The sequence below is a fragment of the Nyctereutes procyonoides genome, unplaced genomic scaffold (assembly GCF_905146905.1).
Source record: "Nyctereutes procyonoides isolate TBG_1078 unplaced genomic scaffold, NYPRO_anot_genome, whole genome shotgun sequence".
NCBI lineage: Eukaryota > Metazoa > Chordata > Mammalia > Carnivora > Canidae > Nyctereutes > Nyctereutes procyonoides.
The window spans coordinates 43,405,576-43,432,185 of NW_026575133.1; the positions used below are offsets into that span (position 1 = coordinate 43,405,576).

A 26,610-nucleotide genomic window follows, 5' to 3' on the forward strand; every position below is an offset into this window, starting at 1 on the left:
TTCCTATAGATTTTTTCTTTGACCCATGGAGACTTTGGAAGTGTGTTATATAGTGGGGGCTTCCCCCCCCTCCCATGAATTTTGGGCACTTTTGGATACTTCGAGGTTTCTGGTTTCTCCAGCATCTGGTCTGGAACATAAGCCAGGAGAAAACTCAAGATCTCACTACCATGTTTTTCCGTGGGTCCTGAGTTTCCCTGCCATTCTGTTTCCTCCTGACCTCTCAGAGTCTTTTCATGCTTGCTTTCTGTTTAATGTCAAGAGTTTTTGCTTGCACTTTAGTTGGAGGAGTAGGAAAAATATTTTTGTTTCACCGTTTTGGAAGCAAAAATCTCATTCTGGTTGCTTTTAGGATTTTTCCTTGATTACTGGCTTTGAACAAATTGATCATGATGTTCCTTAGTGTAAGTTTTGTTGGTGTTTATCCTGCTTGGGATTTGTTGTAATTCTTGGATCTGTGGTTTTATAGTTTCATCAAATTTGGAAAATTTTTAGCCATTATTCCACCAAATATTATTTTATGTCTCCCTCCCCTTTCCGGGGACTCTAATTACATCTGTTAGACTACTTAAAATTGCACAACAGGTCGCCGAGTCTCTATTCACGTTAAACTAAATTATTTTTTCCCTGAGCCTCAGTGTGTTTAGCTTCTATTGCTCTTGTCAAGTTTACTGATTCATTCTGCAGAATCTAGCATGCTGTGAAAATCCTCCAGGATGGTTTTTAATTTCAGATATTGTATTTTTCATATCTAGAAGTTCCATTTGGTTCTCTTTTATATCTTGCATTTCTATCCTCATTTTGTTCATGTTTTCCTTCACATTTTGAGCAAATTCCTTGTTTACTCACCATCATCCATAATTTCTGCAGTTATGTCTTTGGACTGATATTTCTTCTGGTTGTGGGTCACATATTCCTATTTCTGTGCACAGCTAATGGTCCTTGTGCGGATGGGTGGTCATTGGGAGTTATTGAGTGATTGGGTTTTTTGTGTTTCCTTTTTAAGTGCTGGCTTTTTAATTTTTTTTTCCTGGTAGGTAGATAAGTTGCTTGCTGGCCTGACTGATCCTTCCCAGGTTTGTTTTTCTATTTTGAGGAGTGGGTCTGTGGTCACCTTTTCTGTAGGGATAGATATGCCCAAGTACTGAGATGCAACCTTTTCTTCACTGAAGCACTGGGTGACCCATGGAATATCTGCATTCTGACTTCTGAGACTTTGAACACAGTCCTCTAGGAGCTCTGGGAACTGCTCATCATTCATCGTGTTTGCCAGGCTGGTGGAGTTCCACTTATCGTGTGGATACTCACATGCAGCATTCAGCCACAAACTCGAAGGGATACAGTGCGTTTCTGATGCTCATTTTCTGACTGGCTGTCTCTTCTTTGTGAGCCTGTCCCACATGGTATGGCTGCCTTGTCCCCCACAGATTCCGGTTGTCCTTGGTTCAGGGAAACACGATGTTCTCAGTTGGCTGCAGGCGGGCAGCCAGGACGATCGTGGCACTCAGCTCTTCTGTTTCCCTTCTCTTGAATGATCTGCTATTGTCTCATGTCTTCAAAGTGTTTTTCCTTAAATATGTATTTCATCTGCTTTACAATGGGAGGCCGAGAAAGTGTTCAGTTATTCCATCACAGTGGAAGAAGTTCTAGATAATTTTTTTAAGATTTTTATTTATTTATTCATGAGAGATACCGAGATACACAGGCAGAGGGAGAAGCAGGCTCCATGCAGGGAGTCTGATGTGGGACTCGATCCCAGGACCCCGGGATTATGCCCTGAGCCAAAGGCAGAAGCTCAACCACTGAGCCACCCAGTGCCCCAGATAACTTTTAACATTTATTTCATCTGGAATAAAATGCTTGGGAAACATGAAGGAGTTCAGTTAACTCCTAGGTACCTAGTCCACTGCCTGGCACACAGTAGCTCTATATTTAATACTAGGTATTCTGATTAGAATGATTTCCATTGATATCATTCTGTGTGGGCTGTATTAATCGAAGGGTTTACTCACAGCAGTGACTTTTAATCTTTTTAGTCTTTAAATTTGTTTTCATTTTAATGTATTTGAGTAAAGCATACAGAATTAAGCAGCACACTTGTAAATTTGCATAAATACTATCAAATTTGATGCCTACTATACACACTGTCTCTTAGAAAGTAGTAGATTGAAAAGCAATTGTAAAAGATTTAAAGTTCAGGCTCTGGTTTCCAGCCTTAGTCCATTTCATTATGTATTCTCTTTACAAATGTTATTCAAGCACAACAGTGATTTAAAAGTAATTGATTTTTCCCCAACTCAAATAAAAAAAAAGTAGATGAGTCAACACAAAAGTCATATGGCTCAAGCCAGAAAAAGCATAAAGATTTATTAAGTCAACTCCGAGTAAGGAAAGGTGATATAATATAGTAAGAACTCTTCTAAAATAAGCCAGGATGCATATTGCTTGAATGGAGTGGTGGGGTGCTGAGGCGCATACAAAAACATAATCTTACTGTGGGGGACTAAGAATGAATTTACATATAAATCAATATACATACAACAAAGTCGCTCTCCATAATTCATAATAAATTTTCAAATACTTTGCGTAAGACTGATGTCAGAAAGCATGATACCGTAAGGCAGAGAAAAATGGCCATGTTTGGGAATCTTCTGGTTGAAAATTTTCCTCGAGGGGCTCCATCATCAGTATCACCTCCTATCCATATTCCTACCTCCAGTTTATAGTGTGATGAAGGCATCAGATGGAGAACCAGGTGGGGGTAACTGGTAAAACTAGAGGTGCAGGAAGCTTAGTCTGTTAAGATAGGCCACTAAAGTAATCCAAATGTCCCTGAGCACCGGGCATCACTCCAGGGGTTGACCAGAGACACGTGCTGTGGAAGAGGCTGTTGGCTGGCATGGTTTATATCACTAGCTAGTGTCATTTAATTCATCCCCAGTATGGCTCCAAGAACACAGTGGTAAAGCAATCCAGAGGAGGATGGACTTGGGACCCTCTCTGGTCTTCAGTCCTTTGGATCCTGGGTCTTAGATATTTCATCCATACCTACTAGTTCATTCTATTCCCCATAATTCTCTATTCCTATCAAATCCTTCCAATCTAGGGGGGGGGGGCCAGGAGGAGACAAACCTAGGGACCTCAGATTTCCAACTACATTAGCACCCCTCGAAGATCCAAGATCTAATATATGCTTTAGGGCTAGACTGGACTCTAGATTTGGCATTTATCTCACTGGTCCCAAAAGCCCTGGACCATAACAGGAATGGATGGACTGGACTAGCTCTAGGACTGCCCAGAATTTAGGGAACTAGAAGGGTTTGATGCTGCTGTTGAACTTGCGGAGCAGAGTGGAGCTTTTGAGTTTTGCCAGGCGATGGAAGCAGGGAGAAGTCAGGCTGTTTCTGCAGCTATGGCTGCAAAGGTAGCAGAGCATCTGCTTGCAGAATTTGCAGTTTTCAGATTGCCAGCTAAAGACAGCCATTGTCCAATAATACCTCAATTAAGCTTGTCTTCCTAAATGGTTGTAAGTAGTGCTGATGTATATATATTTGTCAAGGCCTTTGATTTAATCCTTTTAACGTTTCCCAGCACGCTCTTGTTTATGCGTCCTCAACTAGTCTCTTATGTGATGCCGGTGGTAATAGTTCAGTCTGTGCCTTTCTACACTCAGAGCGATTGCCCCATTAATAGCAGGACAACCTTTGAAATAGGTTCATGAGAGCCCATCAATTTCATGTCTGTCCCATTGATGTAATTGATTATATTTATGGTGGGAAACATATTCACTTCGACGCTACTGAATTAAAATCAACCTAGTAGGGCCTCAAAGTAGTAAATGTTTTATTTGACAGATTTTACTTAGTTAAAAATAAAATAGACCAATGCCAGGTAAGAAACAAGCATGAAGTGCAACAGGCACGAAATATTTCAGTGTGAGATTTCTACTCTAAAATGGACCAGGAGTGACATATGGTGGTTTTATAAATGCGAGGTAAACCAGTAGCCGATAGGAAAGTACTTCAATACTAATTAGGTAAAGCCTGGAAGTAATTACCTGAGTGTACACTGAAATATTGCCTTTGAAAATGGACAAAATATTTGATTTTGCTCCTTTGCTTCAGTCGACACTGTAGCAGTGCTAGGGTGTTTTGGGTTCTGTTTTTTTTTCTTTTCTTTTTTTTTTTTTTTGAGTATCACTTTTTATATGTATTTAAGCAAATAGTGATATACTTTAACATTTTCCTTTTCTCATTTTCTAACTTCTAAGAGAGATTGCCTCAAGTTGAAATATCTCATTCCATTCATTTGATGAGATGCCTTTCAGTTTGTGATGCGCACTCATCTTGTATTGACTTGCAATATGGCTTAAAATTGGTGAAGGTGGCTTTGTTTGTGTAACAAGCTGTTTCCTGTAAGTTGGTGTTTGAACCACAGTGACATCAGCCCATGTTTGTTAGTTTAATCCTGGCTCTCTGTCATGGGGACAGGAATGCCCCAAAATGTTGGGTCCCACCAAGGTCAAGAGCTCCAGTTTACATTTTTCATCATGGGGGTGGGGGGGAAGGACAGGCTGGAGTGAATGTGAACTCCCCTGGGGCCACCATTTTCCAGGGGAGGCTGGGGGTCGCTGATACTCTTCTTGTGCATTTCCATCTTTCCCAGAAACATATCTAGGGATTTGGAAAATGAAGTACATTTTCATCATCGACTCTGGCTAGGCAACAGCTGTGCCCTAGAAGTATCCAGAAAATAGTCGAATATCCAGACTCACACACTCAAACACTTGGCCACAAAAAATAAAATAAAATAAAATAAAAATAAACTGTGGGGTTTTGGCTTTCTGGAGTTTCAGAAAAATAAATAAGAAGATTCAGCTGATGCAATTCAAAATAAAATAGACTTTTAAAATAAAATCAGGAACCCCGGTTCGCTTTTTCAATAAATCTCAAAAGGTTTATTCAGACATGAGAATCAGCTTTAGTTAACTATTTGACTAGACTAAAGGAGATTCTTTTTACCATTGCCATTTTTTTTTCCTTTTTTTCATTTTACTTAAGCAAAAGATCCCTTGTCTGGAATTTTGGGAGAGTTCCTCACTTTATGTGCACAAGCCAATTGGGCTTTATTGCTGGAGACCGTGACCCCAGCCTCAGATCATCGCTTGGCCAGAGAAGTGATGGGTGACTGAGCCACTGGTACAAAGAGCTGTGTCATCACTGATTTTCTTTGTCTCCATAGGCGAAGAGTGTGACATCGACATGAATGAATGTGACAGTAACCCCTGCCATCACGCGGGCACCTGCTTGGACCAGCCCAACGGTTATACCTGCCACTGCCCACATGGCTGGGTGGGTGCAAACTGTGAGATCCGTAAGTATTTTGGCTGTTAATTAACATCACATTTTCATTCAACAAAGAGAGGATACCTGCCCAGGTGGCCCCTGTCACGACAGATGGGCAGTGAGGCCAGAGGGCTAACCTGAGTCACCCGAGTCCCAGAGGACTACCTTGCTTTGGGCAGCCCCGCCTCCTTCCTGAGTCTGAATCCAGCCTTTCTCCTGGGATGAGAATGTGCAGATGTCATCCAGAGTTCACTGCTCCTAAAGACAGCCAAAAATGTGCCTAACAGAGAAGCATTAGAATCCTATCAAAAAATAGAGTCTTTGTGTTAAAAACATGAAAAAACACACAGAATATAAATTCGCTTTGCATTTATGTCTTCAAGTGTCTTCAAACGTATTAGGTTCCCTCGGTTGCCTGGAGAACAGTCCAGAGAGGATGAGGGTAAGAGAAAATCTGAAAAACATTTCGAGCTGCCGAGAGTGAAGTGTTCTCTAAAAATGAGCCCACAGAAGTTTGAAAATGTCATAATCAAGATTTCATGTATTAAAAGAATGGATCTGCTAAGCTGGAGGTGAAATGAGAACCGACATGGAATTAGGTTTTCCGTTGTTTTGGAAACTGCCAAAAATTCAACCGTGAGAGGTGTTTTCTTCTCACTGACACTTATCAGGGCTGTGGATCTTCCATAAGGGCTCCCTCCCGGCCTCTCGCAGCCCTCTCCTACTTTTCTTCAGGTAGAGACTGCTCATCTGCTGTGAGTGTGGAAGGAGGCAAATGCATACACATAGTCCTGTCTGTCTGTCTGACTGTGTCTCCTTCTGGAGCTGGCTTGCTGCTGTCTCTACTCCTCTGTTCTCCAAGCGTTTCCAGAATGACCTCCTATGAGGTGGCCCAGCAATGCCTGTGGCAGTTTGGGCCTGTCTCATTCTTGGTACAGGCCGGAGGTAGGGGCTACATTCTCCAACATCGATTTGACCAGTAATGCTCATTGGGCTCCTCCTTGCTTACTCTTTGTCTGTTCTTGGCTTGGTGCTTGAGAGGGGAAGGAGGAAGTTATTTTCAGGTCTCCCCATCATCAACTTTCCTAAACACTCCTAGACGGAGTGGTCGTAGGACCAACTGGCCTTGTGAAGATGGGCAAGAAGTACTCTTCTGTTGAAGAAAGTTACAAAAAGGATTCCATGGTAAAAATGCTAAAACGCTGATGGCTAAAGCTAGTGTAGGATGTGAAGACTAGAGTATGTTTAGGATGTTAAGTCCAGTCTGGTAGGGTCTGCTGGTGGAAAGCAACTGAGACTTGGGTCAGCAGGACCTTGGCTCTTCCCCTGGCAAGATGCTCATTGTGTGGCTGCACTGAATTGTGCCAAGGCTTAGTTTACTTACCCATAAAATGGGACCAGGTTTCATTCTAAAATATGGCAGTTCTGTTGGAAATGACAAATTTTGTGCCTCGGGGTAGAGTAGTATCTATTTATAACTTTTAAACCTTAATTATGAAGATAAATGTATAGGGGAGTATGGATAAGAAGTCAGGAACACAGACAAGGCCTTCAAAGAAGCTTTTAGGTAAAGCACCATAATTATAAAAAAATGGAAATTTTACTGCCTTCCAATGATGATGATATAGGCAAAAGATGTACAAGGATGGAATAATAGGGTGAAAGTTGACTTCGAATTCCAGCTCCATCATATTCTAGCTCTGTGACCCGGACAAACAAACGTACCTCCCGGGGCCTTGTCATTCTCACTTATAAGATGGTGATGGGAACATACTGTGAGGATTAAAGGAGGCAAATATGTGCAGACTTCTACTATGCAGTAGGCACTAAATAAATGCTAATTTACTGTGGCTCATATACCATGAGATACTCCTTGGGGGGCCCAGCCTTTGGCAGCTGTCTTTTTAGATGACGCATACCCAGGGCACGGGCCACACAGTGTCCGGGTGCGAGAGGGCCTATCTTGGTCCACACTCACGTTCTCTGTTTACCCAGAATAGCACTTTGCCTTTGATGATCTCATTTGTCCTTCTCTGTTAGACCAAAGGCACTAAAATCAATGTCATCACAGGTCAGGCTCTGCTAGGTTCCAGTGTTAGATGCTCCTACCCTTGACCTGAGTGTAAGAGTGGAGAATGTGCATTTGAGGTTTGCTATGACTCGTAGCTGGAACTGGTGGCCAGCGTTCTCTAGATGCTGAATCAAATGGGATGGATCTAAGGACCAGAAGAGGAGAGTGCCTGGGTGATACAAGGTCAGGTGGGTAGATCCCAACAGAAGGCTCAGATGTACACAGAGAAGAAGGAGGGAGAACCGTAGCCCACATAGCTACACAGCACAGAGGCCCCTGAGTTGTCAAAAGTGGTAAAGGAGCCTCCCATCAGCCCGACCTCTGCCTCCAGAGGCCACATTGCCTGCCTCCCTCTCTCAATTACTCTGCTTTAGCCCAAACATTGTCCTGTTTTCTCTTCCTTGGACAGGTCAAGTTGATTCCTGATTCCTTCAGGGTCTTTGCCCGTGCCCTGCCCTACATCTGGAGCGCTCACTAGTACAGCGGTCTCTTTTTCTGTGCATTGATTAACCCAGGAGTGAATGCTTCTTAGAAATTTGGCCCTTTAGAGTTATTATCTGTCCCCCAATCAGTAATAAGGAGCAAACATTTAGCAGACCATAAAGATTTACCAAAGCCACCAAGAAAATGGATCCGGAACTATCTAAAAGGATCATTTCAATAGCCAAAGTGTTTTATAATTACTCTGAAACAAATGCAAACCCTATGTCTTGGAAATTAACAAAACAACCTGGTGAAATTTTAATTATCTGCCATCTATTCTGACCAACTCAGGACTGATAACAGGTGTTTTTGGGGGGTTTGGGGGGTTTTTTTGTATCTTAATAAAAATTTTGCCTTCCTAGAGTCAAGGTCTAATGACTGTAAATTTACAATTCCTATAAATGTTTATGTAGTGTTGTTTTGTATCATCTGCATGGGAGTTGTGAGGTTTCTACAGTTAGAGTTACAGTCAATCTTGCTGACCAAGAACAGTTGGACAGTTAAGGACATTTGAACAGTTGGATCTATGGTTAAACTATGAAATTAATGATATTTTGCAGTTGACAAATAGGTGAAGAGGCCATCCTGGATTTATAATTCAACCAATAATCAAGGGCCTCTTACTATCAGACAATGAACACTATGCTCAGGATGTAAAGTTTAATGAAGCAGCCCCTGCCTTTAAGAGCTCATAATCCAAAGGTGGGTCATGATATGCAGTGGGGCTGCTGTAGGTTTTGTGCAAGCTGCTCTAGGAACCCAGGGAAGGGGCCCCGAGGGAGTTTTTACATGGACATCTCAGGATTCCTCTCCCCAAAATGCATGGAATTTCATAATGGTTGAAGAAACCCATCAAATGCTTATGTTATATGGACAATCCTTATCGTACAGATTGGTTGGGTTCTTTGGTTCTCATTTTTGTATAAACTAGGATACTTTAAAAATAAATTTAATTAATCTTCCTCCTTCTGCTTCACTCCCCAAAGGTAAATAGATTATTAGCATTTATTGTATATATTTCCAGACCTATTCACTCAATACTGTAAGTCCTCATTTTCTCCCATACAAATGAGACTCTCCCAAACCGTGAGAGACTCCTAGCTCTGGGAACAAATGAAGGGTTGCAGAAGGGGAGGTGGGTGAGGGGATAGGGTAACTGGGTGACAGGCACTAAGGAGGGCCCTTGATGAGATAGATGAGCACTGGGTGTTATACCATATGTTGGCAAATTGAATTTAAATTAAAGAATAAAAAATAAAAATATTCACAAGAACAACAAAACAAAACAAAAAAACCAAATGGGACTATTCTATACATACTGTTGAGCATTTTGCTTTTCTGCTTAATAATATATGGAATGTTTATCCGTGTTGGCTTATGCAGCTCGCCCTCGCTGTTGTGACACCACATGGCTTCCAGTCTAGCCCCTCAAACCCTTTCTTTATATGCAGCCAGAACATCTTTCCTTTTCTTTTAGCTTTCTAAAAGTCCTTTTAAGAATTTTTTTTCTAATTCTTTTTATTGTGGCAAATACACATAACATGAAATTAACTATCTTAATCATTTTAAGTGCACAGTTCAGTGGTACTAAGTGCGTTCATATTGTGGGCAACCCTCACCACATCCATCTCCGTAACTCTTTTCATCTTGAAAAACCGGAGCTCTGGCCCCATTAAATGATAACTCCCCGTGACCCCTTCCCTCAGCTGCTGGCAATCACCATTCTGCTTTCTTTGTTTCTTTCTTTCTGTTTTTTAATCTCCCCTTGTGCCTCATGCCCCAGCCTCTGGCAACCACCGCTCTACTCGTTGTTACTCTGAGTGCGGCTTTCTTTTTTTTTTTCTTTAGATTCCACACACAAGTGAGCTCGGGCAATATTTGTCCTTCCCTATCGGACCTGTTTCACTTAGCATAACATCCTCAGGTCCCTCTCCCAGGGGTTGCAACTGGCAGAGGCGTCTTTTCAAAGTGCAAATCCGAATGCTCAGACCCTCCTTCCCACCACCGTGTCCATCCGTATCGGTGCCAAGCGTGTATTAAAGACCAAAGACTGAAGGCTGCACTTGGCCCCGTGGGGCCTGCGAGATATTGCCCCTCCTCACCCAGCCAGCCTCTGGTTTGCTCCACCAGCAGCCCCTCTGATCCGCCTCCAGCCTCTTGTCCTGTTCCCCACCTCCTCCCAGGTCATTGCCATGGTCTAGGGTTGTGTTCCCTCTGTTCCGCCCTGTCCCTGGTTCATGCCCACTTACCTGTAGAGCCCAGCTTTCTGCAGACCCTCACCCCCGGAGCTCTCCTGATTCCCTATTATATGGAGCTTCCCCAGTCCCTTCCTGTAGCACCGCAAAGATGGTCCCTCGTTGGTTTGGCGCACTGTCTGCAGCTACTTTGTGACCATTTTTGGGGTCCCTCTATCCCTCGGAAGACAGAGGGCTCCAGGAGCCAACTGTCTCCTTTCCCTCGTGCTTTATCCCAGCACCCAGTACCATGCCTAGTACACAGTGGTGCCAAATTAATGGCTGCTCAGCAAATGGATCCTACAAAGGAAGTGAGCTCTTCTTTCCATTCCTTTCTTATGCCTTTCTCTTCTGAAGGTTGATGAGAGTTGTTAGTATTTTCCAATCTCATTGTCTGCCTCACTTGTCCAGATAACTTTTAGCTCTAGAAAACATAAGGTAATCTGAAACCCCTCCTCTCAATTCGTCTAGCAACAGATGGGCTAAAAAATTATCTGGCTGTGTGATGTCTACACCACACACTCTCTTTTTAAATAGCGTAGGTGAACACATTTAAGTAGTCTGGCGACATTCATGCGGGTGAATTAAAAACCAGATGTGGGCAGTGTGCTTTAGAATGAAATTCGTACATCTAGTGACATCTCTTTTCGGTGGGGTGGAGGTTGTTGGCGGGTCTGGTTTTATTCTCAGCCTGGCCACGGATGGCCTCTATCACCCTGCTTTGTTTAGGACCATTTGGAATGTAAATGCGAAAGCAATTTGGAAAATACAAAACCCGAAACAAATTTCGTGAGACCTAAATACAACTCGTCTGGCAGACCCATAAGCGAGACATTTTCCCCAGAACAGCTTGTGTGCATGCATTCCCGGTCACGCACCTGCTGGAGCCAATGGGATCATTCCATCCAGCACATTCCGGTGCACAGTTGCACAGTTGCTCCCTGAGCTGTGCTGGAGCTGGCATAGTAAATGATTCATGCAGTGGAGCTCCTGGGGTGCAGCAAAGCAATATAGCTCACGAGGGGTCTTAGGACTTATGTACAGCGGAGGTGGCGGTGGCAGCCACCTGGTGCAGATAGCTGCTCTTGCCGCTTCCAGGCCACGGCTTGGATCTATTCAGATTCAGCTCGTTTCCCACCTGATGAGTGTGTCAAGCAGCCACACTCACTTCTATCAGAAAAATGTTGGCTGACAGTGAGGTCGAAAAAAAAAAAAATGAAAGAGCCAGGAGTAGGGGAGGAGAGAAGCAGAGCTGTTGGGAGGAATTTCGAGAAAGTTTTCCCCAAAGTTCCAGCAGCCTGGAATGCATTTTGGGGAAGTAGAACAGATGGTCAGAAATGTAAGCAGTGTAGGCAGCTCGGGTCTGGGACACCGTGCTCAGCGTGGAGCCCAGTGCCCTTATCTTTCCATGGCGGTGGCCGTGGGGTTGTGCGCCTGCTGCAGACACACAATTGATATGGTGTGTAAGCTTTTCATGCGAGGTTTACGCATCCACTACGAGGGCTCATCAGGAACTCGTGTGGCCCTGCCATTGCGCTCGGAGCTCTCTAGCAGCTGGCGTAGAAGCAGCGCTGGCTTTCCTTGTGTTGACGCTAGATGGGTGTTAGAGCATACTCTGAGCATTGGACTCCAGCCCACAACTGAATTTTTCAGAGAATGTTGAAATACTTGGAAATCAAGTGAGTCATGCTCCTCTTTCAGCCAGAAAAATGAGCGTCTCTCTCAGTGTGCACCAGGTATTGCCAAATGAAGTGGCTGTGATCTGTGATCGAGGCTTGGTTCTAGCTTCACAAAAACACCTTCTCCCGTCCGTGGCGACCGTTCACTTGCAGGGATTTATGTCGGCCCGTCTGCCTGTACGTGAGCTGGTTCGGATGGGGCCGGGAGTGCACTCGTCGTCAGCCCCACCGCTGCGTGGGCTTCGTGAGCTCAGGCAGGCGGCCTCAGATGGCCAAGCCAGACTTCAGGGGGTTTGATAAAAAAAAAAAAAAAAAAAAAAAAAAACAGAGTCGGGAGATCTGGATGCAAAGACCATGCTTCATTCGTCTCATTCTTCTCAAACTCTCAGGAGCCACCAGGCTTGGGGCATGGGTCCTTTTTCCATTAGGCCTCTAGGAAAGGGATCTGCACACTTGGCCCCGTTTGAGGATTTACCTGTGCTCTTCTTCACATTGTGACTTTCAAGGTAAAGCATAGCTGGTTCTCGGATTCTGTGGTCACTCACGGAAGATGTAGCTAAGAGGAGTGTATGCGTACCTGGAGATCGCAAACACTCTCACAGCGTATGGCGCAGTGGGAAGGGTCTGAGCATTTCCTGGGAAGACAGGCCCTTCCACACCCACTCCTGAGTCCCATTTATAGGCCCCCTCTGGAGTCCTCATCTGCAAATGATGGTCTGGAGATGGTGGTGCTGCGAGTCAAGTAGAGAAGTCATCCTCTTTCCACAGGAATTTTACTTCTCTTTGGTCTTATCTAGCCCTTTTGAGTTTCAAAACTTCCTTTCAATTCCTGTTCACGTTATCCAGAACATTCTGCATGGTGCAGGTCTACAAATAGGACATAATTTGGCACTCTTGACCTGTTCCATGCAGGAGTTTATGTCCCCTTCTTCCATTTATTTTCCTGCTCATACCGGACAACGCTCAGTAATCCTGAGCTCACAGCATGTGCTACCGAGGACAGTGTCTTTATCCTTTATCCCTCTTCCACCACCACACCTGCTCCTTTTTAGGACCATCCACCATGTGCCCGGCAGCAGACTCTTCCTATTCTTTACATGTTTTCTAACTTATGCTCCCAGCAAGCCTTGGGGTACCTGTTGCTATTTTCACCTTGTAAAGGAAGAAACCAAGTCTCAGGAAGGTTGAGTAAATGGGGGATTGAAAGCAAGATTGGTGTGATCCTAAGGCCCACACTTCTTCCATTGTTGTGTTGGAAGATAATTCCATGGCTATTTTTTTTTTCAAATAACTTATTGCTTGTTTGAAAATATTTTTATAAAAGCAATACATTATTCTTTTGAAAAAAGCTGGAGAAGACTGAGAAGTGTAATGCAGGAAAGAAAAATCACTCCTAATCTTGCCTTCCAGTGATCTCTGTTGTTAGTGTGTTGCTGTGTGAGACAGACGCTGAGGACTTGGATCTAGACTTGAACTCACCCAGCTAGTGATACCAATTTTCCACAAAGTAGACAGAGAAAATACCTCATTTTTGATCATGTAATGATTACATGAGATGTTTTCAAAGAGCTTAACATAGTAGGAAGCCAACAAATGTTCATCATTATCATCGCTCCATCCTGAGCTTTTCAGAGTGTAGACAGACACTTGTGATTCTCCTATACAGCTAGCTCCTGTATGGTCAACTGCTTTTGTTCTTTTGTTAGAATGAAACATGTCTCCATCTCACTGAGAACTGAATATTTAGGTTGTTTCCCATTTTTTGCTTTTATGAATTGTCATTCTATTTGTGGGGTGAAGAGAGGGTACGGGGGGTGGGGCCTCTAGCTATTAGCTGTAACATTTTCTTTCTTTAAAAAAAATACCTTAAAAACATAAAGCAAAAACTGATCTAATGTGAACTTTATTAACTTTGAACAGTATTAACTTTGAGTGGTGAGTACCTGGGGGTCATGTTTCTTTAATGAGCCTTTTCCTAAATGTATAATAACTGATCATTTAACATTCAAAAATTGTGATGCTGAGATGAACATCCTTGTATATGGGGCTTTGTGCATTTATAGAAATCATTTCCCAGCATACATTCTAAAAATTAGAATTTCTGGGCCAAACGATACTCCACTAAGTTTACACAAGGGTTGAATATCAATTCACATGTCCTCATGTCTGCACCCATGTCAGCTGTGGTTATGAAACATTTTAAATATTTGGGAACTGCTAGAGGAATTCCATTCTTAAAGAATTATGAAACTAAACACTCTTCTACCTGTATTTCTTTGGTGGATTCCTTTTCATATCCTTTGCCCATTTTCTATGGTGTGTTCTTGGCTTTTCTTAATGATTTGTAAGAGGCTCTTATATATTATGAATTAGCTCTTGATCTGGGTTATCCATAGAAAATAATTCTTTTTCAGTTTGGACAGCCCTTATATTTTAGGTTGCTGAAGCAAGGACCTATTCTTCTTCTTCTTCTTCTTTTTTTTTTTTTTGCAAGGACCTATTCTAAAGGTCATAGCTCACATCCAGTTGTTTGCTAACTTTCTATCTTTCACCCCAGATCTCCAGTGGAAGTCGGGCCACATGGCAGAGAGTCTCACCAACATGCCCCGGCACTCCCTGTACATCATCATCGGAGCCCTCTGCGTCGCCTTCATCCTGATGCTGATCATCCTCATTGTGGGCATTTGCCGCATCAGCCGCATCGAGTACCAGGGCTCTTCCAGGCCGGCCTACGAGGAGTTCTATAACTGTCGCAGCATCGACAGCGAGTTCAGCAATGCCATTGCCTCCATCCGGCATGCCAGGTGGGCTGCAGGGGGAGGGCGGGGAGGGCAGATCTCGCTTCCACCTGTGCATTCCTGGGACCTGGGTGATGTTGTGAGCGGGACTTCACACCTGCAAAGAGGATTTCGTAGACGAAAGCATCGGTTGAAGGAGTACTGGGGCCAGACGGTTAGGCTGCTTTATAAGCAACCCCTTTTAATTTGCTGCAAGCCTTCTGTTTTCATTGAATACACTCATTCATTTAATTTGTGTTTATCTATGCTATAAATAGCTGAATCTTAATTATGGTGTAGGAAACATTTTTTGATGATTGCTTTTTGGAATGTCTTAAGCTATGTTCTTCAAATAGCATGAATAGAAATAGCATTTGATTTAGGGGCTTACTTAAGGAGGGATAAGCAGCTGTCATTCTGCTGTTAGTGTTCATATGATATAAAACGGGGTCCTTCTCTGGAGGAAAGACTCCTGGAGAGACAAGGAGTTAATGTGGTACCGCAGAGAGAGCCTGAGTCCCAACTACCCCATTACCTGACTCTATTTTACACAGACCATTCAAGCCTCCACAAATACTGTTCCCTCCACTGAAGTGTCCCCGCTTAGAGAATTAAGGCAATCAAATTAAATTACAAATATTATAGGATTGTATAAACAGATAACACCATTATTTCTACAAATCTTTTATAACAATAAAAGAATCAGCTAATCTAACATTTTGTTGACTTCTACAAAGGACATTTGCTACAAGAACAATAATGACAGTGTTTGTTAAAAGAAAGCTACCTTTCCTTTTAATTGCTTGAACAATCTAAACCATACGATTCAGAAAGTCTGTGCTGTAGTGAAGGGTGGACTGAGCTTGGTGTCTTAAGACTGGGGCTCACGAGAACTAGTAGCTGCATAACCTCTGCTGAGACATGGCTACTGGTCTTCATCAAAACACACACAGATCCAAATTCTGTCTGAATGGCAAAGAAGTTAAGAAGTTCAGAATGTTTGCTTTCTCTGCAAGGAAGTCCCCAAACCCAAGACCCCAATATCACCATGATCTTGCCACTCTAAGGGAAATAACAGCCTGACCGTGGGTTCCAGGGATGGGAACCAGTGGAAGGGGAGAAATTGGGAGGCACAGAGCAGGTGCCCTGATGCCCCGATGTGACAAGCGTGTCTTCTTTCTAAGAGCTGCACCCACCTTACTTCTAGAACTATGAAGGAGAGGGGAAGGTAGATCCCCTTTAAAGTCAGGCCCTATACAGCTGCACATCAGTGACTCTCCTTCCTTTAAGGGCAAGCTTGACATCACAGTCTCCAGGAAGTCCTGAGACCAATCCCTGCACATCTTGTTTATTAGACTCCTCCACCGGCCAGTACATGTAGGGCTGTTTTATTTCTGTCTTCAGTGGGTCCTGGCACATAGCAGACCTTACTTAGTAAAATTTGAAGTCTTAATGAAAGGACAATCTCTATTAGGGGTTGCTGTAGGATGTCTTGACCTGCCTGAGAGGTGGCTTCATTCCAGGGCACCAGCCTAATAAGTGGCCCGCATGAGTGTTTGCAGTACCCAGAAGTCACGGGATGAGAGATGGAAGGTGTAAAAAGAAAGGGAAACAAGCTTCTGTGTTGGTCAAGAGTCTTCTCCCTCCATTCCCAGGAGTGCTAAGTTCACCAGGAAGGAGCAGAATCGGTGGCATTATACTGGGATGTACTGGGAGACCTGAGGAGTCAGGTTCCCTTCACACCCACAGGGACCTCTGGCTCAGATCCTTTTGTGTTCAAGAGGAGTATCTTATTTCAGCCCCAGAATAGTTTAAGATAGATTCTTCTGAGCTTCCTGCTTATATAGCCCACTCGGAAGATATTTAACTGGATAGTCTTGGAAGGAAAGAATAAACTTGAAAGCATTTACAAACCTGGTTCTTATTTGGTGCTGATTTTTATCAAAAATATTTACTGCAGAATTCCCAACCAATAAGCTCCTCCATGCACCAGTGACTGCAGATAAAACCATTGAAGTTAATACAATACCTTCCCAGATATCTGGAACATTCCCCTATAAACGTTTATTCAGCCGCGACCTGTGGTTTCTACAGCATGGCTCTCTAGAGGTCCTGGCTGGGTCTCTGGCTGGTTGGCCCCTTTTCACTCCCCTTTCCTGGAAACCCTAGAAAGGCACTGAAAAAAAATTAACCCTTCTGCTATTACCTCCTCCCTAGTTTCCAGCAGTGACCTGTAGCTAACGCCCATTTCACAGCCTGTCTCCCTGCTGTCGGCCTGGAGATGACGTTGCATCAGAATGACTGCAGCTCAGCAGCCACACAGGACAAATACTGAGTGGGTCACCTGTGACATTCACGAGTGACCGAGGAAGTGTCTGGTGATTCTGACGTCAGCACGCAGTTAGTTGAGGCTAGTGCCGGGGTGTGAGGGAGCCTCCCCCTTCTCTCTCTTGTTAAGGGTCCTGTGTTCTGTGGCTGCTTTGCTGATGCTCAGGCTGGAGAGAGTTTGTGACTGGCCAGCGGGAGCAAATGAGCATCCCAGGCTCTGGAGTGAGGTCACATCTCGGCTGCAGATTGCTCACTGCCCCACGAGCTCTAAGCGCTTGATCACAGAAAACAGAAACAGAACAGCCGTGGAAGGATCCAGTCATGTTTTCCTGAATAGTATCTCAGGACTTTGGCTGTTTTCAAGGTCAGATCCACCTACATTCCCTGAGGTGGTGTTTTAGGTTTTGACTTTCAGCGGAATATGAACTAGAAGAACACACTCTCTTAGATCTGCCTTACAATTGGTTGCAGTATCTTATAGTGAGATAAGGTGTATGAGGCTGGTCACCAGATATGTTTGCGATGCCAGTGACCTTAACGCTGCTGTTGCCACAGCTTCCCATGATTGTTTCTGGGTTTTGTTGACATGACCAGACACTATGCTAAACCCTTTGGAGAGAGGGACTCGTGGGTGATTTTTACAGTCTTCATCAAAGGCCTGCAAAATACTTTAGACTTTATGGAGCATACCTCCCCCAGGTCTTTGTATTAGCTCTGCCTTTGTAGCATGAAAGTCACAGACACTCATTATGAATGGATGTAACTGTGTTCCAATAAAACTTTATTTAAAACAGGCGACAGTGGGGTGCCTGGGTGGCTCAGTCAGTGAAGCATCTGCCTTTGACTCAGATCATGATCCTAGGTCCTGGGACTGAGCCCCTGCATTGTTGCAATCGTTGCATCATTGGGGGAGGGGCTGCTCTGTGGGGAGTCTGCTTCCTCTCCCTCTGTCCCTCCCCCTGCTCATATTCTCTCTCACTCTGCTCTCTCTCAAATAAATAAATAAAATCTTAAAAAAAAAAAAAGCAGGCAACAGGCCGTAATTGACTTTCATGCTATACATTGTGAACCCCTGGTCTACATTATAATTTTTTCTATTTTCCAATTTTTTTTTTTTTACATTTAAAATGTGTCTTTGTGATAAGGAGAAAAAAAAAACCCAGTGTGTTATTTAAAGGAACAGTCACATAAATATTCCTGCCATAACACAGGCAAGCTCTTACCATTGGCTTAGTGCCTGAGAGTTTAAATGGAATTCTATGGCTGTTAGCTTATTTCTTAACATCCACCCAATTCTGAGAAACAAAGGAAATATAAAAAAGCTGTGGGGATTATAAATTTAAGTAGGAATGCACAATCATTTTTTTACTAGATGGGAGCTTGCCACTGTGATAGGTGTAGGAGATTCAAGGAAAGTCTTGTTTCATTTTAGTGTGTTTTAAAGATTTTATTCATGAGAGAGAGAGAAAGGGAGAAACAAAGCGTGCAGGGGGAGAGGCAGAGGGAGAGGGACATGCAGACTCCACGCTGAGTGTGGAGCCCGACATGGGGTTTGATCTCAAGACCCTGAGATCATGACCTGAGCCAAAACCAAGAGTTGGATGCTTAACCAATGGAACCATCCAGGTGCCCCTCATTTTATTGTTTTTTAAAAGCCATTTTAGCTTCTATGTGGTGGATGCTTTAGGGTAGAGACTTCTGTATTTCACCTAAGGAATGTGGAGCTAATTAAGTCATAGCACAGGGATTCCAACTCAGGATAGCACTGGGGGTATTATCCCTCTTTAAACCAGGTTACCTTTGTAACCAGCCTTATACTTTATGACCCATACTGGTTGGGAGTTGATCTCATTAGCACCGTGCACACAGCCAGTTACTTGTCTAGATAGGAACCAGGGTTCCTTGTTCTTCAGCTGTGGCTGATCCTGACTGGTTTCAGCCCTTGCCTTGTTACGCTCCGTGGATCTGAAACACCCCTCCTCAAACCTGCCTTGTCAATATTCAGCCCCATGATCGCAATTTAAGATTACAGCCCTTTGCTTTAGCTTGTTGGTGGATTGCATAATGTGGAGGCATTTAACTTTCTAGATGTTGAAGAAACAGATTCTCCTTCAAACTATGAAATCATAAAAAAAAAAAAATAAAACGGATTCTTTAAACACATATTCAAGCTATTAAGTTGCTTGGATTTTTTTTTTCCCTTGGCCAACCAATTCATTGATCGGCTCTCTGGGCTTCGCTGACCTTCCCATCAAAGTTCCCCCAGGAAGGGGTCTCACTGGCTTACTATGTTAGGATACAGAGGGCTTTGCACTGGGATTGCCCGACTTTTAACATGAATCAATATTATTAGTGGTATATTGTTACCAAGGTGGCTAGCTGTTTTATGAGAAATAGATTGTCAAAATATTTGTGCCGTAAAGCGGCTTCCAGAAGTTTCAGCCTTGGGAGAAAGTGTTCAGATCCAGTTGGCTTTTACAATGTTACCCCTTTCCCTAGCGTCAGATTATGCAGGCCTCACTCAATCTAGATAAACAGACCACAGGCTGGAATCCAACCCGCATTTATGCACAGACCAGTGAGGCTTCACATTTTAGACATGATTTTATTGAAAGCTTTTTAATCTTATGGTAATATCCTTGGATTTCTTGGTGGCAGGATGTGTTAACTCTTTGCGTGTTGCCCATCTGGCGTGGTTCCTGACTTTGTGCCCCTGAAAACCAGTAGATCTTGAGTCAACCAGAACAAATGATCGACAATTGTTTAAAAACAAAAGATAATATGAAGAATGGACATTTTCTCCTTTCCCATTCCTTTCTACTTCTCACTTTATGTGAGCAGATCGGGTTTCCAAGATAGCAAAGGGAAAAGTAGTAACAAGGACAACAGAGGTAGGGTGAAAACCATGATAAGTGAGCCCCTTAAAGTCTTAGGGGCTCATCCCACCAACCTTTTTAAAATTTAAGGTTCTTTACATGTTTCTTTTAAAAACCCTATTGGACTTGAAACAGTTAAAAAAATATTGTCTGTATGAGGGAGGAGGCATGGTGGGTGAATGTGGAAGATTACTTAAATCATATTATACTCCAGAGACTTTAGGGAAGGTGAGGCCTTCAATGGGAAGAGACCACCCAGAAGTTGAATTGGCTTTATTTTAATAATCTCCATCTTAAGACTGATTTGGCAGGAAGTCCTGAAATTGGATTTTGACACCCTTGGCTTCTGGGCGTCAGTCCTGCTGTTGAAGGGATTTTGATATACACAGATCTTTTGGGACAATGGCTCGTGTTCAGAGGAAAACAACAAAAAACAATGGCCTGTGTGTGTGGGGCGTGGGGAGGAACAGGTGGGTGGGGTTGGATGGTGGGCACCCGGTGTTGTGGGCAGACATCTCCTTATCTGCTCATCTCCTCATGTTGGGACCTCAGATGACCTCTGAGCCTTCATAGCCCTCCAGTAAGTCCCCAGGAAGACTTGCCCTGCCATTCTGTGTTCCCGGAATGGATGTAAAATAAGCTTGCCTCTGCAGATAGTTAAGAGTCTCAGAAGAAAAAGACAAATAAATACATTTTCTTAAGACCTATTGTAGGGCTGAAACGCCTGTTGCTTTGCCAGGATTTAACCCAGAAGCGTCAACATTCATTTGGGCCCCGTGTTTCATGAAATCCTTTTTTTACCTCCCGCACTGAATGAGTAATGTGCATACTCATTCAGCATTGATATCCGGATCTCTTCAATTTCTGTGCTGCAAGAGAATATATTTCTTAGGGTATTTTTATTGTTCCATCTGATTCTTGAATCTGTTATTCTCACTACTTGCCTTTCATAGAATTTGAGACCCACTGTTCATCTAACCAGGGTCCTCTCTCCCTGCGGTTTCAGGTTTGGCAAGAAATCCCGGCCTGCGATGTACGACGTGACCCCCATCGCCTATGAGGACTACAGCCCCGATGACAAACCCCTGGTCACACTGATTAAAACAAAAGATTTGTAATCTTTTTGGGGGGGATTATTTTTCAAAAAGATGGGATACTACCCTCATTTAAATATTTTTAAGAAAATAAAAAGCTTAAGAAATTTGAAATGGTAGCTGCTCAAGAGTTTTCGGTAGAATATCGAAGAACTAATTTTCTGCAGCTTTTAGTTTGGAAAAAATATTTTAAAAAACAAAATTTGTGAAATCCATAGACTACGTTTTAATGTACTTTCAGCTCTTTAAACTGTATGCTTCGACTAGTGTGTGCTCTTCCCATGGTAGATGCCGTCATGAAACGCGGCTGGCTTTCTGTGGCTGTTACAGAGAATAAGTCTAATCGACCAGAAGTTTCCATGTGACGTGTGAGTGCCGGCTTTCTGAGTAGTTAGGAAACACATGTAGAGTATGACCCATATAACAGTATACCCGTTAACCTAAAACGAAGTCTGAAATGTTTGTTTCGTGAAAAAAGAAACTAGTTGCATTTATTATTCCTAACCCGAATGAAATTAGCCTTTGCCTTCTTCTGTGCATGGGTAAGTAACTTATTTCCGCACTGGTCCGTTGAACCTTGCGGAAGCGGTTCTTTTGAGTTCGTTTTTTGTCATTTTCGCAACAGTCGTCAAGCCAGGCCTGGAAGTCACGCAGCGAACGGGCCTCGTGAGGCAAATTACGACCGCAGCAAATCTATATTTCCTTTTAGAAGTCAAGGTTTTTCTATTGTGAGTAAATTGAATTTACGTTGGAGTTGTTTGTTGCTAAGAGGTAGTCAATATAAGAAAGTACTAGTTCCTCCTGTAGTGAGTGCTTCTCATAGGACATCTTTATTTATATCCAGGACATGTTTGTGGCCGTATTGGATTGATATGTGCTTCTTCTGATTCTTGCTAATTTCACAGACTATTGAATAAATGTTACCAAGTCCAAGATGCACTTGTCTCTCATTCTTTTGAAAGAAGAGAAAACGTTTTGGGTTTGATATTGCTTGTCGATCTCGCCGTTTTTCACATCTTGACTGTTCCGAGGAAGACCATTCTGCAGCTGTCAGATCCATTCCTGTACCTTCTGGGAACCGTCCTGATCTAATTGCCAGCGAAGCCTCCCCCACTTCCTTTAAACATGAAAGATGGGGCGGGGGGGAAATAACAAGAATTCTCCTTTTAGCATTTACATCAGAACCTGCCTGCAAAGTACAGCACACAGGACTGTTGGGGACACTGAAATGCGGAAAGGCTCCTAGGCACGACGTGCAGGGGCACCTGCAGCCTCAGGAAATGTCCTCTGTGTGCTGCTGTCCTGTGGAGGTCAAGTGAAATTGCCTCAGCAAACAGCACTGGGGTCCTTAGGAACGTGAAAGCAGCTCACAGTCACCCTACGTTCAATTCTATTTTGCAACCAAATGCTGTGCCAAAGTCCCAGTCTTTTTTATTTTTAATTCACTTTATCTATACATGGGCATGTTTGGTCAGGCCAAGAAAATGGCCCTGGAACCAGGCACGGGGGAGGCAAAAAGAGGTATTTAAGATGCGTTCCTCTCCCTCTCTTCCCTCAAACATCTGTCCCCGGGCCTCCAGATGACATCGCAACCCTCCCACGCTCTTGATTATTAAATGATGACATGCAATATATTAATAGGTTTAGTGTGTATCAGTGCTTAGAAACGAACTTAGCACAAAACATGAACGTGATCGGTTGAGCATCTGTGGAAACATCACAGGCCTTGCTTATTTCCATCCCCTGGTGGGAGACTGTTGGTGGCTTGGCCCTCGGACCCCCAGCCACAGGATGGGGCCTAGGGACATAGGTGGGAGTCCAGGTTCAATTTCCCCTTGACTCCCCTGCATGCCCTAGAGCAATGTCTGTGCTGTCTTCCTTTGGAAGCTGCTCCATCCCAATCTCTCATCCCTCCAAGTTCTTAAATTCTCTATCATGCCCCTTAAAGGACTTGGTTGGAAATCTTTTGTCAATCGTAATTTCCTTTTAAAGCAACTTAAGGGAGTTTATGAACTCAGATTGTGCTGGTTCATCTGCCTTCCCAGGGTCTGGGGTCGACACCACACGCGTTCAGTAATAAGATGTCCCACTGAACATTTGTTCCATGTCAGGCAGATGGTGCCAAAAAGACCCTGGCATGCAAGTCACAGCTTCTTTGGCACCTGCACTTCATCGAATAACCAAACAGATAAATGTAGACCCACACCTCTGAGAGCCCGGGGAGGGAAAGGTAAACTGCTCTTTGGCAGCTGATTTGAGTAGAGTGGATTGGACTCTTGCTTCAATTGTTTCCCTACTAACAGCTCGGGCAAAAGCTCTGGGCTTTATAATCTAGGAAATGTGGGCAGTGATGGTGCCCCTTCCTGGATCATCATGAGGATCAAGTGCCAGGATGTGTGTAAATCACTCATCTCACCTCCAGCTCACATTCAACATTCAGCACATTAGCTATTTGCTGTTGCTGCTGTGCTTATTTTAGGTACAGGCCGTATGGACCCAATGTAGTCAGTCTTCTGGCTTTGAAGGCTCTGCCTGCGATCTGTAGTCAGTGCGTTGTGGACGGCGGGTGAGTTAGCAGCCCTCCTAAAGCAGGCCGCCCTTTCTCGGAGTGTGTGCCACGCTCTCCTGTCTTGTGAAGTTGCTACTTCGCACAATTAGTGAAAAAAGCATTTGGTAAGCAAGAGTAAATACCGCCCAGGTATTTGATTTGTTGAACTGGGATAGTCTCATGATGCAGTGGAGTTGGAATTAGCCCCTTCTGACATGGGGGTTTTCACAAGACGGGACAACCGTATGTCACAACAAGGAGCCCCGCCATCCGAAGTGGTCCAGCTCGTTTTTATAGTTTTTGCACAGCCCTTAATTCTTGCAAGGAAATGGCACCTGCAGATAAATTGTTTCCAAGTGATTTTAACAGTTGAGGGTCGTTTTCGTGGCCATATGGACCAAACGGTACATCTCTGCTCAACACAGGCTGGCACCTGCTGACCCTGGATCGCCAATTCTGACCCAACTCATTAGAATAGGGAGCTTGTGATTTCTTGAGGAAACGCCATACTGTTTCCCACAGTGGCACCAGTGGAAATGTGCTAAGGTGATCTGATTCAACCGGGCTCCAGCCCATGTTGCCCCACCCGCCTAGCTCCAGTGGTCCCTGAGCGGGTAGAGGAATGGTAAGAGTTCTACAGAGGGCAGTTTGAAAACCACCAGCTAATCTATCCATCAGTATCTTCATTCTCAATCAGTCCATTCACGCATCTGTCCAACAGGTGTTAATGGAGCACTCAGCATGTATGAGGCCTTTGCTGGGAAGGCTCTTTGACGTGTAACATCTAAGCTAGGACCTGAAGGCTGGGTAGGAATTACCCAGGTGGCAGGAGGGGAAGATAGGGTGGAGCCTTAGAGAGTGAGAGTGGGGACTTCTGAGGAACCCAAAAAACAGAGTCACGTTGGAGCATCATGCATGCAAGGTCAAGATGAGCATGCCCCGCTCTATGACCCAGCAAGTTCACTCCTAGGTAAATGTACAAGGGCAACAAAAATATGTGTTAAAAAAAAGTCTTCTACAAGAATGCTAATAGCAACTTTTCCAAAGAAGTCCCCAATATACTAAAAAAACATAAAAAAAAAAAACGGAAAGAAGTACTGAATTATGCAACAACACGTCTGAATCTTGCAGGTGTAGGTGTTGAGCCCAAACAGACACAGCAGGGAACATCATGCATGATTTATGTTTATGTGAGATTCCAGACTCGGCACAACCGATTTATGGTGCTAGCAATCCAGACATTGGTTGCCTCCGGTTGTAGAGGGCAAGGGAATGGCCAGAAAGGGCCCAGAAGGACTTTTCTGGAATATGGAAATAGTCTGTATCTTGATTTGCGTGATGGTAAAAAGAGAGTCTACATTTGTCAAAAGTCCTCAGAGTACTCAGAAAGTACTCTGAAGATCTGTGCATTTTAGTGTATGTAAGTTTTAAAAGTCAATAAAGTTTTAAAAACAATAAGATCATTTAAAAAACGTGCAAGAGGCAGAGTGGGTAGATTGAAGATAGAGAGGTAGGTAGGAACCAGAAGACTTCTGGGGTGGGGGGCAGACTTCCGGTGTGCTAGGACAGGGAGAAAGTGGAAGTCAGGTGTCGGTGGCAGAGGATGGCCATGCTGTAGGGGTGCAAGAAAAAATGAAATTCAGTTAGTGCATTATAAACCTCAGCTTCTGGATTCAATCAGCGGCTCTGTGATTTTGTTAGTGTAGGTTTTGCTCGGATGGATTTTTATGCTAGTTATTAAAATTTTATAATCCGGGATCCCTGGGTGGCACAGCGGTTTGGCGCCTGCCTTTGGCCCAGGGCGCAATCCTGGAGACCCGGGATCGAATCCCATGTCGGGCTCCCGGTGCATGGAGCCTGCTTCTCCCTCTGCCTATGTCTCTTCCTCTCTCTCTCTCTGTGACTATCATAAATAAATAAATTAAAAAAAAATTAAAAAAAAATTTATAATCCTGATCCCAGGGTCATGGGATTGAGCCCTGCAACAGGCTCGCTACTCTGCAGGAAGTCTGCTTCTCCCTCTGCCTGTCCCCCACCTCTCTCTCAAATAAATAAAATAAATAAATAAATAAATAAATAAATAAATAAATAAATAAAATCTTTAAAATACGATAAAAAGTACTTTTTAAAAATTTAAATAAAAAAATAAAATTTAAATTCAATTAGCCAACAGATAGTACATCATTAGTTTCAGATGTAGTTTTTAATAATTATTGGCTGCATGTAACACCCAGCGCGCATCACATCACCTGCCCTCCTTAATACCCATCATCCGGTTACCCCATTCATAGATTAAAATCTAATCCACATTCCCAGACTGCTGTGTGGCAGTAGAAAATGATAGACGACCAATTGTCATATTTCCGTTGGGCTAGTAGAAAATTTCCAAATTGTCCAAGAGGATGTTCACGAAATTGAAATCTTATTATTATTAGACTAGTCCATGTGGAAAATATTCCATGGATAAATTATTTTTTAATAAGGCAATTTCCTATTTTCCTGAGCAGAACACCCCTTCACAATTTGAAATTCTTATGTTGCGGTTTCCTTATACTGGAGTCAAGCAACTCTTGCAGTCTTTCAGAAATATGACTTCCACAGGGACTTTCATGGAGACGCATGCAAATTGCAGCAAGATGCACGTAACTCCCTTAGGGACATACAAAGTGGTCCTTAGATCAAGCTGAGTTTTAGGCAGACCTACTCCAACAGACACGCGTGCAAACACACACGTACACACACAGACATTCTACAAAGGAAATTACTCTGTTCAACCCTCACTCTACAGAGGAGCTGATGGAGACCCAGGAAGACCAGAAGATGACTTTCCCAAGGTCAGTGGGACACCGGTGCTATTAAGAAACAGAAGATGGATTCGTGGAGCTGAAAGGACGAGCAGCACAGTTCCTGGCACATTGCACACGATAAATCATAAGTCAACACTATTCCGAATGGGCTCTTGTCTGCATTGGCCATCACGAGGCCTGCCGGGTGCCCAGAAGACCGGGGTTGGTGGGGGGGGAGGGTGGGATGTAGAGAAATCAAGAATTGATTTCAGGAGAAATTACTTCACGTAGCTTTGCTCATTTATCATATGAACACTTTAGTACAACTCAATTTCCAGAAAATTCACCAGTGCCTCAGCTGTGAACTCAGGGGACGAAGCATAGAAAGC

General features: G+C 43.6%; 1 protein-coding gene across 1 annotated transcript in view; it reads left to right on the forward strand.

Moving 5' to 3' along the window:
• The window catches only part of DNER (delta/notch like EGF repeat containing), a 312,689-nt gene extending 290,879 nt beyond the window's left edge, over nt 1-21,810 (forward strand). Inside the window, exons 11-13 of the mRNA XM_055345842.1 lie at nt 5,242-5,373; nt 14,370-14,616; nt 20,800-21,810. Coding sequence (XP_055201817.1) covers nt 5,242-5,373; nt 14,370-14,616; nt 20,800-20,911 — 491 coding nt within the window. The 3' untranslated portion in view covers nt 20,912-21,810. The remainder of the gene's footprint in view (nt 1-5,241; nt 5,374-14,369; nt 14,617-20,799) is intronic.
• Nucleotides 21,811-26,610: the final 4,800 nt, after the last annotated feature.